Below are 13,520 nucleotides of genomic sequence, written 5' to 3' on the forward strand. Positions count from 1 at the left end.
ACACGATTGATTCGGCCACCCTCGTTTGTGGGCCTTGTTGGAACTATCGGTGCACTAGCGCTCGATTGTGAGTTTATCGATTCAGCTGTCGATTGTAAGGGTTGCGGGGTGGTTGTAGCTGAGGAGCCACTAGGAGATGCTGATGAACTTGAAGCCGAAGGAGGCGTTCTTGATACGTTTGAACCGCCACCATTCGATGTTAAGGACGACCTTGACCTTTCAGGCGTTTTTCCGTTGGCATTCCTCATACCCGATGTCTCCTCCACTCGACGTCTGCTTTCTCTGTCTGGGCGCTTTCTGGCCATGGAAAATAAACTGGTACTTATCGTAACGAATAAAGAACGGATCGATCGAGCGGCAAGAATAAGTCTCTCAAACACGAAGGAAGAGATGAAAATGGCGCTCAAAGTTTGAAATGCGTAATTCGACACCGTTGCTCTGCTACGTTGACTTATTGGCTGAAACAGCGCTGACGTCCAGTGACGTAAAAGGCGAATGTTCGGGAGAACCTGGTGACAACCTGGTGACTACATTGTACTTCTCACTCGTGAGAAAGCCGTGTGCGGGATTGTGATTTTATATCATGGCATCCAAAAGAAAATTTTGCGAGCACTGTGAGGAATATGTAACGTTAAGAACTCACAGGCTTCACGCTGATCTATATTGTCATAAAACTAGCGAAGAAGTATATTCTTCAGAAGAGGAGGAAATTGCAGGTGATGATTTCGAAGATGTTAACGTTGACAGAAATATGGAGTACGAGGCTGAGGATCAGGGAATCGAAGCAACATCTCAAGGTACAGAAAACGTGGTGGACAAACTTCCTATGCATATTAGCAATTAAATGTAATTTATCTAACCATTTTGTCGTTTTACCCATATTTTGCCCTAAGACAGTGTTGTATTCTGGATTCCAATTCTTGGATTTCGGATCCAGGCACTGGATTTGTTTCTTTGTCATTGGAAAAACAATAATAATTATTGTGCAGTGCTCTTGCCTCCACCTGCAAAAAAAAATGCAAATTAGTTGGGGTCAAGGGCCAAGTCCCTTTCATAGTGTGCCTTTGTATTTTAAAAGTTGTTCCTGTCCCCTTCTGGGAGGTGTAAGTTAATCAAGGCTTGACTGTATTTTTCATTTTGTCATGGTCCATTCAGCACTACATGTAGGTATACTGTAACAGCAGCACACCAACTGCTATCAGTTTTGAAGTGGGCATGCCTTTTGAAAAAATGTGTGCAGAATAACAGATGCATAACTCTTTTAAACTTATCAGGTTTGGATGGTGTTCCTATCCACAATCTAGAAGAGGAAGATCACCTTTTAGTTCATGGTTTTGATGACAGTGATTCAGAGAATGACTTTATTTATCATGAGAGGATACCACACGCATTACTCAAAGAAGTGTGGGATTTGCCTGGTGAGGATGTTGAGACAGACTTCCCCCAAAATCAGGGTCAACTACCCTCTGTGGATGTTAACAACACATCCAGAATAAATGGAAGTTTCAAGCATCTTCTTCGTTGGTTGCTGATTTTCCTGTGCCTTTTGTCTTCATTTTCTTCATTATCTGACAATGCATTGGAAATACTTCTTACTTTTTTGAGGGCAATGTTTGATTCCATGGGTACAATCTTTCCAGTTGTTACAAGTTTTGCTGTGCTGTTCCCAAAGTCAGTCCATTTACTACGCAAGCAACTGGGACTGGACAAAGACAGATTTATTAAATACATTGTGTGCCCAAAGTGTCACACTTTGTACAATTTTGATGACTGCTATGAACTGGTTTGCGGTCGAAAAGTCACCAAGAAGTGTACTTTTGTTCAGTTTCCAAACCATCGGCAACATTTCCGCCGTACCAAGTGTGGTGAACCACTTTTAAAAGAAGTTTCCTTAAAGAGTGGGGGGACTAAGCTTTACCCACACAAAGTGTACTGTTATAACAGCATCATTGACAACCTCTGTCAATTCCTTCAAAGGCCAGGATTTGTCGATAAATGTGAATTATGGCGAAGCAGGGGTATCCCTGATGGATTCCTTGCAGATATCTTTGATGGACGTATCTGGAAGGAATGGCAGAACGTGGATGGGAAAGCGTTTTTGGCAGCACAGAGGAACTATGCATTTATGCTCAATGTTGACTGGTTCCAGCCTTTCAAGCATTCAGTGTATAGTGTTGGAGTGCTCTATATGGTTCTGATGAACCTCCCCAGGGCTGAGAGGTTCAAACCAGAAAATGTTTTCTTAGTTGGTGTGATCCCTGGGCCCCATGAACCAAAACACAACATTAATTCATACTTACAGCCCCTCGTAGCTGAACTGAATGTGCTGTGGAAAGATGGCATAAGTGTCAAGGCACATGGGTCAACTACAAATGCCAAATTCCATGCTGCTCTTCTTTGTGTTGGCTGCGACATCCCAGCAGTGAGAAAGGTTTGTGGATTTACTGGCCATGGATCAAATATAGGCTGTTCAAAATGCAAGAAATTTTTCCCTGGCTCAGTTGGTACCAAAATTGATTTTTCCGGCTTTGAACCATGCCCTCCAAGGAGTAACAATGAGCACAGACTGCAAGCACAGGAGATCTTGAACCAAACAACTGCTGGTGACTGTGCAAACCTTGAACAGCAGTTTGGAACAAGGTATACAGAATTAATGTTGTTGCCTTATTTTAATTGTGTTCGGTTTCACATTATCGACCCAATGCACAATCTGTTTACTGGGACAGCTAAGCATATTATGAAGAATGTATGGTTAGATCCAGAGAAGTCATTGCTTGACAAGAATAACTTGCAACAGATACAAGAAAAAATGGACAAGCTTAAAGTTCCCGCCAGTGTGGGAAGAATGCCCAAGAAAATACAGAACAGTTATGGGGGCTTCACAGCCGATCAGTGGAAATCATTTACAGTTCTTTTTTCCATACATGCCTTGTGGAATGCCTTGCCCAGCAGTGACATGGAAGTGTGGCGTAATTTTGTCATGGCTTGTTCTTGCCTGTGCTCTACTGTTCTTACAGAAACAAAAGCATCGCTGGCCCACTCCTACCTTTTGAAGTTTTGTCAGGGTTTTGAACAGTTGTATGGCAAACAGAGTAACTCCAAACATACATCTGCATACCCATCTTGTTGAGTGTGTCTTGGATTATGGACCTGTGTACTCATTTTGGCTGTTCAGCTTTGAGCGCTATAATGGAATTCTTGGCGAGTACGGAACTAATCAACGTGCTGTTGAGATACAGTTAATGCGCAAGTTCTTATCAAGTCAGTTTATGAAGGATCTGCCTTTGCCTGTTGAGTTCCAAGATATATTTAAACCTCTGCTTAACAGACTGTACTCAAAACAATCAGGAAGTCTTCAAGAACAGTGTCTAACTGAGAAGGACCAGGTGTCTGGAGAAATTATCCAAGCTTATGTGCTGTCCACTGGTCATCTGCGAACTGGTGGCAAATTTGAGAGCAGTTTCTATTTGTACACATGCTGTGGACCATACTCAAGAGACACTATAGATGTAGATGTTCTTCCCCATCTAAAGAAATCCTATGCTACATTTTTGGATGGGCTGGATGAAACCTCTGTTACGACTCACTTTGAATGTTATGCTTGTTGTAAATTCAATGGCGATCTCTTTGGCTCCATTAAATCAAGAGGAGATAGATCAGCATTTGTGTTGGCAAGGTGGTGTAAACTTGGTGGCACAATTGACACCTCTGGAGCTGATTTGAGACCAGGTGTTATTGATTATTTTATGAAACAAAATGTACAAGTAAATGGACATTATGTGACCTCTGTTTTGGCTTCTGTACGTTGGTTTCAAGCTCACCCATCAAGATACTCCTTAGGTGCTCCTGTCGAGGTCTGGTGCAAAGATCTCTTTGAACCTGAAGGTGAATCAACATTTATTCCAATTCAGAGAATCAGTGGAAAGTTTATACCAGCAATTGACATTCTCCAAGATGAACATGTCCTTGTGGTCTGTCCTCTTACACGCAAATTGCAGTGTTAGCTTTAGTGTTTGTTAGATTGATACCATTCATAGTTTATTTTATGTTCAAGTTTTATATCTTGATAGATATAGACCATTGCAGTTCTTTTTTCATCATCATACCTTTATTGACGTTTACTTTTTTTAATTTGTTGAAGGTGGCTGGTGAAGGCCAAGGCATCAAATTAAAATTGCTTTTAACTTCCGATAAGTCCTGGAAATGTAAAAAAAAAAATTAAATGAATAATTGAACATTAACATAAATAAGCCCACCAAAAAGTTGCTTTAGGAAAATGTTGGCCTGGTGCTTATTATCAGAATTTAGGTTTCTCAGGCCCTCAATGGTTACATTACGCAGCCAGTATAAAATTGTCATTTTTCTTATTAATTACTTGCGCTTTTGTTGGAAACTTAATTTTGTTTTTATTTGCAACCTGTTACAGTGGAACCTTGATTTAAAAAACCTGTATATAAAGAAGTCCTCAGTTTAGCGAATGATGCAATGCATTTTTCACCCTAGTGAAAGTAAAATATATACAAAAAACTTGATATAGTAAAACCTCATAATGTTATGAACATATTTTGTGAGACCCATGGCCCTTCTTTTTATTATAAGGGTTCCACTGTATGGCATGGACATTAGTAAGATTTCTTAGGGATTTTCTATATAAAACCATTAAAATGACTGGCAAGCAAGTAGTAATTTTTTGTACAGTTCATTTAGATTAACACCATGGAAGTATCAAATTCCTCCATCCCAGATCACCCCTTCCCTTTTTACTGTGCGCACCTTGTTAGACCCAAACAGACAATTGTTTTTCTTTTTTTTGGGGGGTGGAGGGGGGGAATATTTGCTATTCCTCCCAGCCCTCTTTTCTCCAAGGTCCACTTAGTAATGATTTCCTTCAGCAGAAAAAAAAATTTGTTATCATTGTTATCATTGCGTAGTCCGAAAAAGTCTGGTGACGAAAATCTTGAAGTTAACTACTCGCTGGTCAGCGGTCGTTTTGGCGCCTTAAAACAGAATCTGATGTTACGAGCAAGGCAAGGGCAAGATTATAGTAATTTTCAACATTTTTTATCGTGTTCATGGGTAGGATAAGCCGTGAAAACACAAAGGAGGAGATAAGACGAATGAAAAGAGGAAGGAAAAAACGGAAACGACTACAGAGAAACCTTAACAAAGAGAAGACACTTGCGCCTGGATTAAAGATCGAGAAGGCTCGCCTCGAGAAACAACGAAAGATATGCGACTATATAGCGAGAAAATATTATGATCGATGGCACTCACTTCTCAAGCGAGAGGAGGCTTCAAGAAAGGCTAGGACATTGATTCCAAGGCAATCTGTAGCGCAAGGGAAGGTGTGTACTATATTTTAAATCTTCATAGCCGGAAAGGTTTTTAAGCGGGTGCATCAATTAAAGTGGAGGAGGAGGGGGTGAGGGTGGTTTAGGGTCCTGTCAGAGAATGAGTCACTGCATCAACCTCCTGACGCTGTTTGACCAAGTCTTCCTCATTAGAATAAATTTTACCATCATCTCAAACTCTTAACTTCAAATAAAACAGCAATGTTGAAAGTGTGACTCCATCTACATGTGCTGATCTGACCTTGGTGTCACTGCATTCACGTTACCATGAGAAGAAATCGCTATTTAAAAATCTGTTTAAATAAATAAATACATTACAACATTTAGAGAGGCATTTATTTATGATTTATTTCCTGCTCTGAAAAGGAGGGTTAACAAAGGATTTACAGTACATTAATTTTTGTCTTGCTGAAATGTAGGTCATTGCAAAAGCAACATGTGAATCCATTGTGGAAATTGACTGTGCCCTTTTGGAGCCCCCAAAAGATGAATCTGGAATGGAGGTGAAGGTACATCTGGGTTCTGGTGTGTTTGGTTGCTGCAACAAGATGTTTTACAGGGGCAATCCTGTTGCAGTTAAAACATTTTATTCTGCTACAGCAGAGGAGGTCAAACAGGAGGCAAGAGTCATGTCAAAGTTCAAACATGCAAATTTTCCTCTTCTTATTGGGATGTGTACTCTTTCAAAGCCTTACCATCTAGTGTCGTCCTTTTACCATGTTTTGGACAAGCCTTACACATTGTCTTTGGCACTGAAGAGCAGAATTTTGAACCTTTCGCAGGTTATTTGGCTGACCTTGATCAATCAGTTGGCTCAGGCAATATCCTATTTACATAAACAAGGATTTCTTCACAGAGATATCAAAGCAGATAATGTCCTTATCTCACATGTAAACAATGAGTATCGTGCCATATTAATTGATTTTGGCAAATGTGTAGCTTTAACAGCAGTTGGTTCCCTTGTGAAACATTTCACTCCTGAAGAACAAAAACTTTACAAAAGTAACCATGGTCACATTGCTCCTGAAATTGTCTGTGGGGCCAGTCCACCTTCACATGCCAGTGATATATTCTCTTTTGGAAGAGTGATCTGTGCAGTTGGTACATACCTCCAATGCCACTTCCTTTGTACTTTGAGGAAAAAGTGCATTCTTAGTGATCCTGAGTTAAGACCACAATTAAGTGAGATAATCGATGAACTAGAGGGGCGACTAAAATTGCATGTCAAGTGATTAATATATGTTTACTAACATACAATCCTGTTGAAACTGTTCACTGTTTCTTGGATTTTTTTTTGGGGGGGGGGGAGGGAGTGAGGAATCTGTTCTTTTTCCTACCCAGACTTGTTCCCACAAGAGCACTGAAAGCTTTCTCGATGGCACATCGTAGGTTGGCAAATGATGAGATGGCACATCTTGTCAGTCAGTGCTTTTGTGGTACTGCAATTGTGTAGGTAAAATTGTTACCCTGTTTGATTTGAAGCTTCGGATTAAGTCAACAGATTAATAGATGTTTCTGTAAAATTAATACAGTATGTCAGTTTCATAGGGAAATTTTCATGAATAAATAGTTTGAATATATTAAATGAAATTTACAATAATCATGAAATAAAAATTTCACTATATACATATACAATTGTATTGTACATATACAAAAAAAAAAATAAGAAGAAAAGGACTAACTACAGAGAATAACCAAGTGCTAACCCCATTGTAGTAATGCTTGATACAGACAGTTATTTTTTGTTGCCTTTATAGAGTGCTGGAAACACAAACTTTTATGTATCAATTATTCTTATTGTTTGTAAGTGACGCAGTAGTTATTACTTGGGTATCCGGATATTGGTAATTGGATAAAACTTGGTTCACTCAGTTTTGATATTGCATTTACATTTACTTTTAGTAAATCTATAGTATAAATTGAGATTTTGGTGCTATCCTATAAAGCACAGATGAAGACACTTTGCAGTTACATCAGGACATGCATGATAAATATTTAGATCTTATATCACTTTCTTCAAGAAATTTCTTTCTCAGGTGATCCTGTTGAAACTGTATGCTTCTGAATCTGAATGGTGAAAATTTGTAAGGGTCATCAAATGGCACATCTTGTAACTCAGTGCTTTCAAGTGACAGAAGTGTTTCTTCTACCCATTCTTTAATTATATACCAAGGTATTTGATTTGTAAAGTTATTTATTTAGTTTAATTGTATATGAGAGTTTCTTAGGAATTATTGTGACTTGATTTTTGAAGACATGATCTATATAAAACATGATTTATATTGTAGACAATTTGTTCAGCCCAATCAAAATAATTTGTCAGTTTTGTGTGATAACAGCTAACATAATAATAATTTCCACATGCAATATATGTTTGCAGTGTTTATGAAGACAATAAAATGTTATATCTGTGGTAGGCAGAGGCCTGCCACTTTTGTTTGTTCTATGAGTTTTTTTTAATAAGGAGTGGATTACATGAGCTGAGTTGACTGTTTTCTAAGATCACATTATATGGGCAGGCCAGCCTGACTCTTGTCATCAGCCTCTAAGTGGATGATTGACAGGCCTGTGGCCTGAATTGTTACTTCCCTCAGATTTCTAGCAAAGGTAAATAGATCAATCTCATTTACTTCCAATTTCATCTATATAAAATTTTATTCTGAATACAGTCAAACCCAGTTAATCAGCCACCCTTAGGGAACTGGCAAATGGCCACTCAGTAGGGGTTTTATTTTTGTTTGTTTGACATCAGAGCAAATTTATAGCAAACGAACAGCTTTACTCAATTAGCAAATTAGAGTGTATTAAGTGCAAAGGTACTTATTTCTATTGCAAGTAAATATGGTTGAAAAATGCTGCAAACAAACTGTTTTGCATAATGTTTACTTGTAATTGCATTAATAGTAAATATGTCACTTTTGCACCGGAGGCAAATGCTTGACAACTATGTGTTAAAGCTCCAGGTTTACCTTGGTAGCAAATGTAAGGTAAATGTTAAGCAAATGTAGTATTTACATCACATTTGCAGGCAGTTTTGTCAGGTACAAATACTTGAGTTTACCTTCAGTTTACAGCTGGTGCAAATTCAGTTCAAATTTAGAGCCCCAAATTTGCACCACATTTGCACACCTTGACAAACACTAGTAAATCCATTTTTTCGTCCAGTGAGTAACTCGCGACCCGTAACCCGTCGGAAGCGACATAGCTGTTTGAGCTGTTAGCACTATTCCACATTTTAAGCCGCTTGTCCGTGTCAAAATGGCATTCAGATATCCCTCCTTTTGAATCGAAGTGGAAATTTGATCATGTGACAAACTAGTAGGGGGATTCCTCTCCTAGCAATCTACCGCGTGTATTTGTAAAAACCTTGGATTGCATTACATCACATTATATTGTATGTTGTTCCCATCAAGAACTTGTCGAAGTCTGCTTTGTCCTTATTTGGAGCACCTGCCTTCCTGTTTTTATTAACCAGAATGGTATTGACGTCACTTAACCGGAACATAACTTCTTGCCAGTCCCCTATGTCAGGGTGAATGTGACTTGCTGCATCTGCGTCTGTTGTTTTTGCTGCTATTCCCGGAACGCTACTTTGAAGAAGACACTTTCGTAGAAAATAGTGCCCAGCCTCCACTATCAATCTGCATGTCGGAAAAAGCCTTAAAAGAGTAATCTGTTGAACCACTGTTTGGATCGATCCAGTAAAGTCAGCCACCACGTCTTTTACCTGAATGCATGAAGAGCGATGTAACCGCTTCCGCTAAAGCTAAATTTTATCATTTCCAAGAGGAGCCGCGAAATATTTCCTGGCTAGGTTGTCGCCTCCGTGACTAATTCTTTTTAGAGAGAAAATTATAGTTAACGTTTCAGTTCAGGATAAGACCCCGTGTGATCAAGATCGTTTTTGAATAAAAAACAAGATAGACCCTAATCCTCGGTAAAGTAATAAAGACCCGCGAACGCTGTTGACCGCTTCTATATAACAACGCTCCAAGGAATAGGAAAAGGAATGAAGAAAGAAAAGATCCTCTATTGGTTTGGAGTTTATAGCATGCGCGTGTATTATCTCGGGAATCGAGATTCCAATTCTAGCTTGAAAAGAAACATTTACAAGCCACCTGATATTACATTAAAATTTGACCAAAATAAAATGATGTCGCTATGAAGGGAAAAGCTAGCGCTTCTATTTTTTCTTTTCAAGGTCACATTATCATTTTACGATTATTATCATTTTTTATCAAGTTATTTATTCGCTTTATCTCAAACTCACCTGATTTTAAAATATGGATATTGTGACTTCAGAAGCGACCAAACCAATCACCACTGATAGCCAAACTTTACCATTACACCATTCCAAGGCCTCTCGGGAAGCATTGTGAGCAGTGCCAGCGACACTCGTTGTACGTTTTCCAACGATTTTGTCTTTTTCGTCTTGAAAAAAAAAAATTGTGATGAAAACAGGTTCATAAAGTCGAATTTATGCAGACAACATTTGGTTTGGTGAAAATATTGCTTGAATTTGACAATACCCTGAAATACTAATTCACTTAATTGAAATTATAGGGGAAAAAATACAACCGCCATATAACTTAATTTCAAATGCATTATCTATGCTATATGCAGGAACTTAAATTCTCATTCATAACTATAAATCGACTGATGCACGGATAGGATAACGCCGGAATTTTTATATCAGGATATATGTCATAAATGGGGCATGGTTTATTTTCCTGATTACTAACTTTTCATTGCAAAAATGATGTCCTTAAAGTGGCTTTAAATTTTTTCTTTCTTGTGGCCCACCTGTTTTGAAGTTGTTATTGTTGTTGTTTATTAGCGCTCTTCCGGGCTGTTTTCGTTATGGCAAACATCAGCAACTTTCTCTCCAGATTGTCGCAGAATCCTTAGATAGTTCTTTAGATTCTTATTAACTTTACCGACATAATTTATGTTTGGTAGAGTAAGGTTGATCTATCACAGTTAGAAAACATTTTAAGAGATCCAGGTACAAGTTTAGATAATAAGATTTAAACTTTGAGCCACAAGTAACTTTTGATGCACTAAGACAGATTTGGCTTACCATCGTTCCTCTAAGAATGAGATTCTTATCCTCTGTAAAGTTAGCAAATCCAACAAATCGATCAGAGTCGCATAGCTTGCATTTGAATATTTCTTGGTAGCCATTAACGGTTCCAAAGCTGTAAGATTGACATCGCTCTCCATCCACACACTCAAACTGGGAGGAACTTTCCGAATCCACTTCTATTTTTTTTATCATTCTTCACTTTAGTTTTTGCCCTGCTACCTTTTAAGTGAGGTTAACAGCTCCCAGGTCTGCTTCTGAAATACGGCTTATGCCGTACAAAAAAAAAAGAAAAGAAATGTTATGCAAAGATGCATGTTTTTCTTGACCTTCAGAAAGTTTATGATGAGGAAAAGCGATTGAATTTTTAATTTTTTTTTGCCAGACTAGACTAACAGGTACAAGGAAAGTACCAGAATGAAAACAGAGTCAGCCGTTGAATTATCACGCGACCGTTCTTTAAACCATCAATCAGTAGGTGTAAAGTCAGTATTGTCTGGATGTTTTCTTGACTTTCCATCAAACAATTATTGTGGGCGAACAAACTGTTTCACCCGCCAATCAGTAAGATTTAAACGGAGAGCTATTAAGAGAGGATGTCAGCATCCATCGAACAGATTTGAAATATTGTGGCAAGTCGCCCAAAATTCGTTTTCTCTCCTACTTTCATATTTTGTAGCCCAATACGTTCTAATAGTTGTGGTGTAGTTTTTTTTTGTGAAAATGTATTTTAGTTTTCGAGAAATTACTTTTTCGTTCGACCACTCAAATATGCAAATTTTTACCGTGAATATTACTCGAGTTGTGTGACCTCATGTAACGAATGTACTCGACCTATGGTATTTCTGTGAACACAATCCTTTGTTTTATCATCTAAAATTAATCCCCTGTCGTTATTGAAGGTGGCAAAGAAACATTTATTTTTTGGTGAATATTTTTGTCTGACATACTTTTCCTATGTCGAAAAGTAGCATCAAAACAAAGACAGTTTTAACAATGACCGATATGACACAATCAACTGAGCTTCAAGCTTTGAAAAGACCAAAGGATGGTTATAAAGTTACTGTAAAAATTTCCTTGTGTATTTGTGTTGTTCTGTCTTGAGACGAACTTAAAGTCCGGAAAAATTTACTTTTTATCTTTATAGCGACTATGAAATGTACATGGTGCGCCTACTTGTAGCCACCGTTAATTGGCATAAATCACCACAATTTGTAAAAAAGGCTAACGTAACACTCTAACCTTGTTTATTTATGATTTTATAAGCCGTTTCGATTATTATATTACGCCTGGGTATTACTTTTTGCTCAGAGCTCAGGTTTTGGGTTGTGTTTTCCCCTCCCTCATTTATATCATAAGCTAATCACGCAATAATTGATACCGACACAAGTGAATGTTTACCATTTATAAAGATTTTTGTTTACATTGAATTGAAAATATTAAAATATGTGCTTTTATTACTAATCGTTGTTTCAGCGGCAGCGAAGCAGTTAAAAGCGGGTTGTTGCTTCAACGCTACTGAAATTTTTAGTATTCAGACAGGCGAGCAAAGTGTGATGCACTGGGAATAAAAACTTTTAGGTGCCCTTTACATGATATCTGAATGAGTTTTGTACAAGAACGAGTTCATACCAGTTGTCTTATAATAACGAGCGTAAATTTTATTCGAAATGAGTCATTTCTGAGTGAGTTTAGTGGGGTTTTCATTACAGAACGAAACACTCATTCTGGACGACCTTTTCTACCTGTACAATGTAAACGCGGCACAGCTCTCATATTCATATGAATCCTCTGTAGGAGCGACGGAAGTATTGAAAAAGACAGAAAAAGGACATAAACAGAAAACAGGCTAATTGTTACCACTCCCACACGGATAAGACTCAAGCACCTTGTACAATTTTATAGCGATCGTTTTTGAAATTCCAGGCACGCACCCCCGCCCTCTTATGTAAAGGGTCCCCTGCAGCACACTTGACATTTAGCAAGGACAAATTCTGATGTGATTTTGGCGAAGAGAGACATGTTTTGTCAGCGTCTAATTGCTAGTGCGGAAGGGTCCTTTACAACCGTGGGCAGAAAGACAGAAAGACAACAGAGTGTTCAGACATTAGTTTAGAAAACTCCGCCTGTGTCTGAATTTTTGGTGGGCAATTAACCAATTCCTAGTCGAAACTTAACTCTGAAGTCACGCGTAATTTTGCTCACGGTGGTAAGTAGCCTACTTGCCCAGATTGTACGAATCCAGACATCTTGAGTACTATCTGTGATACACTCTTGCTAATTCCCCTATCAGCTTTTGGAATCGACTTAACCCTACCTTTACCATGGCCGGAAATTTCTTTTGGCACCCTACATCTGCTATTGGAACCACGATTCCACCCAACACCGAGATTTGATCTGTGAGTGGGACGATTTGTAAAATCATCGATATTTTTTGGCGTCCCGAGGATGCCGGAACGCGACAAAACAAGATCAACTTCATTTTCTGGATCTGAAAACTTGCAACTGCGCAAGTGACTTGAAATGTCTGTTTAACAATCACGCAAGGGAACGACTTGGTCTTCTCGATAACTAAACCCACAAGTTCCACCAGGGACGATTTAACTAAATAACAAACCTCCTTGTTAGCATGTTAGATGAGACGCTTATAAAACAGATCAGTTAGCTAAATCAGTATGTAGCTTGTCAATCAAATTGACTATAGTAAACATACATACATTTTCAGCCGGCAAAGGAATCATTGATGGATCTGGACATTTTAGATTTCTGAATGCAGTAATTCCTGAAAGGTTTTTCTAGATGTCATGCAAAAAAGGAAAAAAAACCCATATCTTGGTATTTCGGAGTTTGATTTATCTTTGAATTTCTGTGTCACGCTTGTCACGCAACTGATATAATAAGTTAGAGAAGATATATAAACTGGAACTGAAATCTGGCTAGAACGCGGTAGAGCATAATTAACGTGATCATCGAAACAGCTAATAAAACCATAAATAAACAAGGTAAGAGTGTTATGTTAGATGTTTTTGCAAATTGTAGTGATTTATGCCAGTTAACGGTGGCTACAAGTAGGCGCACCATGTATA

The 13,520-nt window shown here is 38.4% G+C and overlaps 4 protein-coding genes and 1 pseudogene across 5 annotated transcripts in view; 3 read left to right on the forward strand and 2 right to left on the reverse strand.

Annotated features, from left to right (window-relative positions):
• LOC149050928 (uncharacterized) overlaps positions 1-309 on the reverse strand; it is a 4,207-nt gene extending 3,898 nt beyond the window's left edge. Inside the window, exon 1 of the mRNA XM_089197967.1 lies at positions 1-309. This exon is cut by the window's left edge and continues 202 nt beyond it. Coding sequence (XP_089054093.1) covers positions 1-305 — 305 coding nt within the window. The 5' untranslated portion in view covers positions 306-309.
• LOC149050919 (uncharacterized) overlaps positions 1-13,520 on the forward strand; it is a 218,824-nt gene that overhangs the window by 135,740 nt on the left and 69,564 nt on the right. The window lies entirely within an intron of this gene.
• The window catches only part of LOC149050925 (G protein-coupled receptor GRL101-like), a 94,595-nt gene that overhangs the window by 56,784 nt on the left and 24,291 nt on the right, over positions 1-13,520 (reverse strand). The gene's annotated exons all lie outside the window — the stretch shown is intronic.
• On the forward strand, positions 584-4,019 carry LOC149050929 (uncharacterized; annotated as a pseudogene). The gene is made up of 2 exons (XR_016184116.1): positions 584-797; positions 1,275-4,019. The product of XR_016184116.1 is annotated as an uncharacterized LOC149050929 (transcript).
• Positions 4,142-6,624, forward strand: LOC149050930 (uncharacterized). The gene is made up of 2 exons (XM_089197947.1): positions 4,142-5,345; positions 5,771-6,624. The coding sequence occupies exons 1-2, from the start codon at positions 5,073-5,075 to the stop codon at positions 6,581-6,583; spliced, it is 1,086 nt and encodes a 361-aa protein (XP_089054073.1). The 5' UTR covers positions 4,142-5,072; the 3' UTR covers positions 6,584-6,624.

This window comes from Pocillopora damicornis, chromosome 2 (assembly GCF_964200805.1).
Source record: "Pocillopora damicornis chromosome 2, jaPocDami1.2, whole genome shotgun sequence".
NCBI lineage: Eukaryota > Metazoa > Cnidaria > Anthozoa > Scleractinia > Pocilloporidae > Pocillopora > Pocillopora damicornis.

Excerpts from the sequence above, each read along its gene's own strand:
- LOC149050930 (XM_089197947.1), top strand. The coding sequence starts at position 5,073 with ATGGGTAGGATAAGCCGTGAAAACACAAAGGAGGAGATAAGACGAATG. Across the intron at positions 5,346-5,770 it reads AATCTGTAGCGCAAGGGAAG|GTCATTGCAAAAGCAACATG; the intron begins GTGTGTACTATA and ends GCTGAAATGTAG.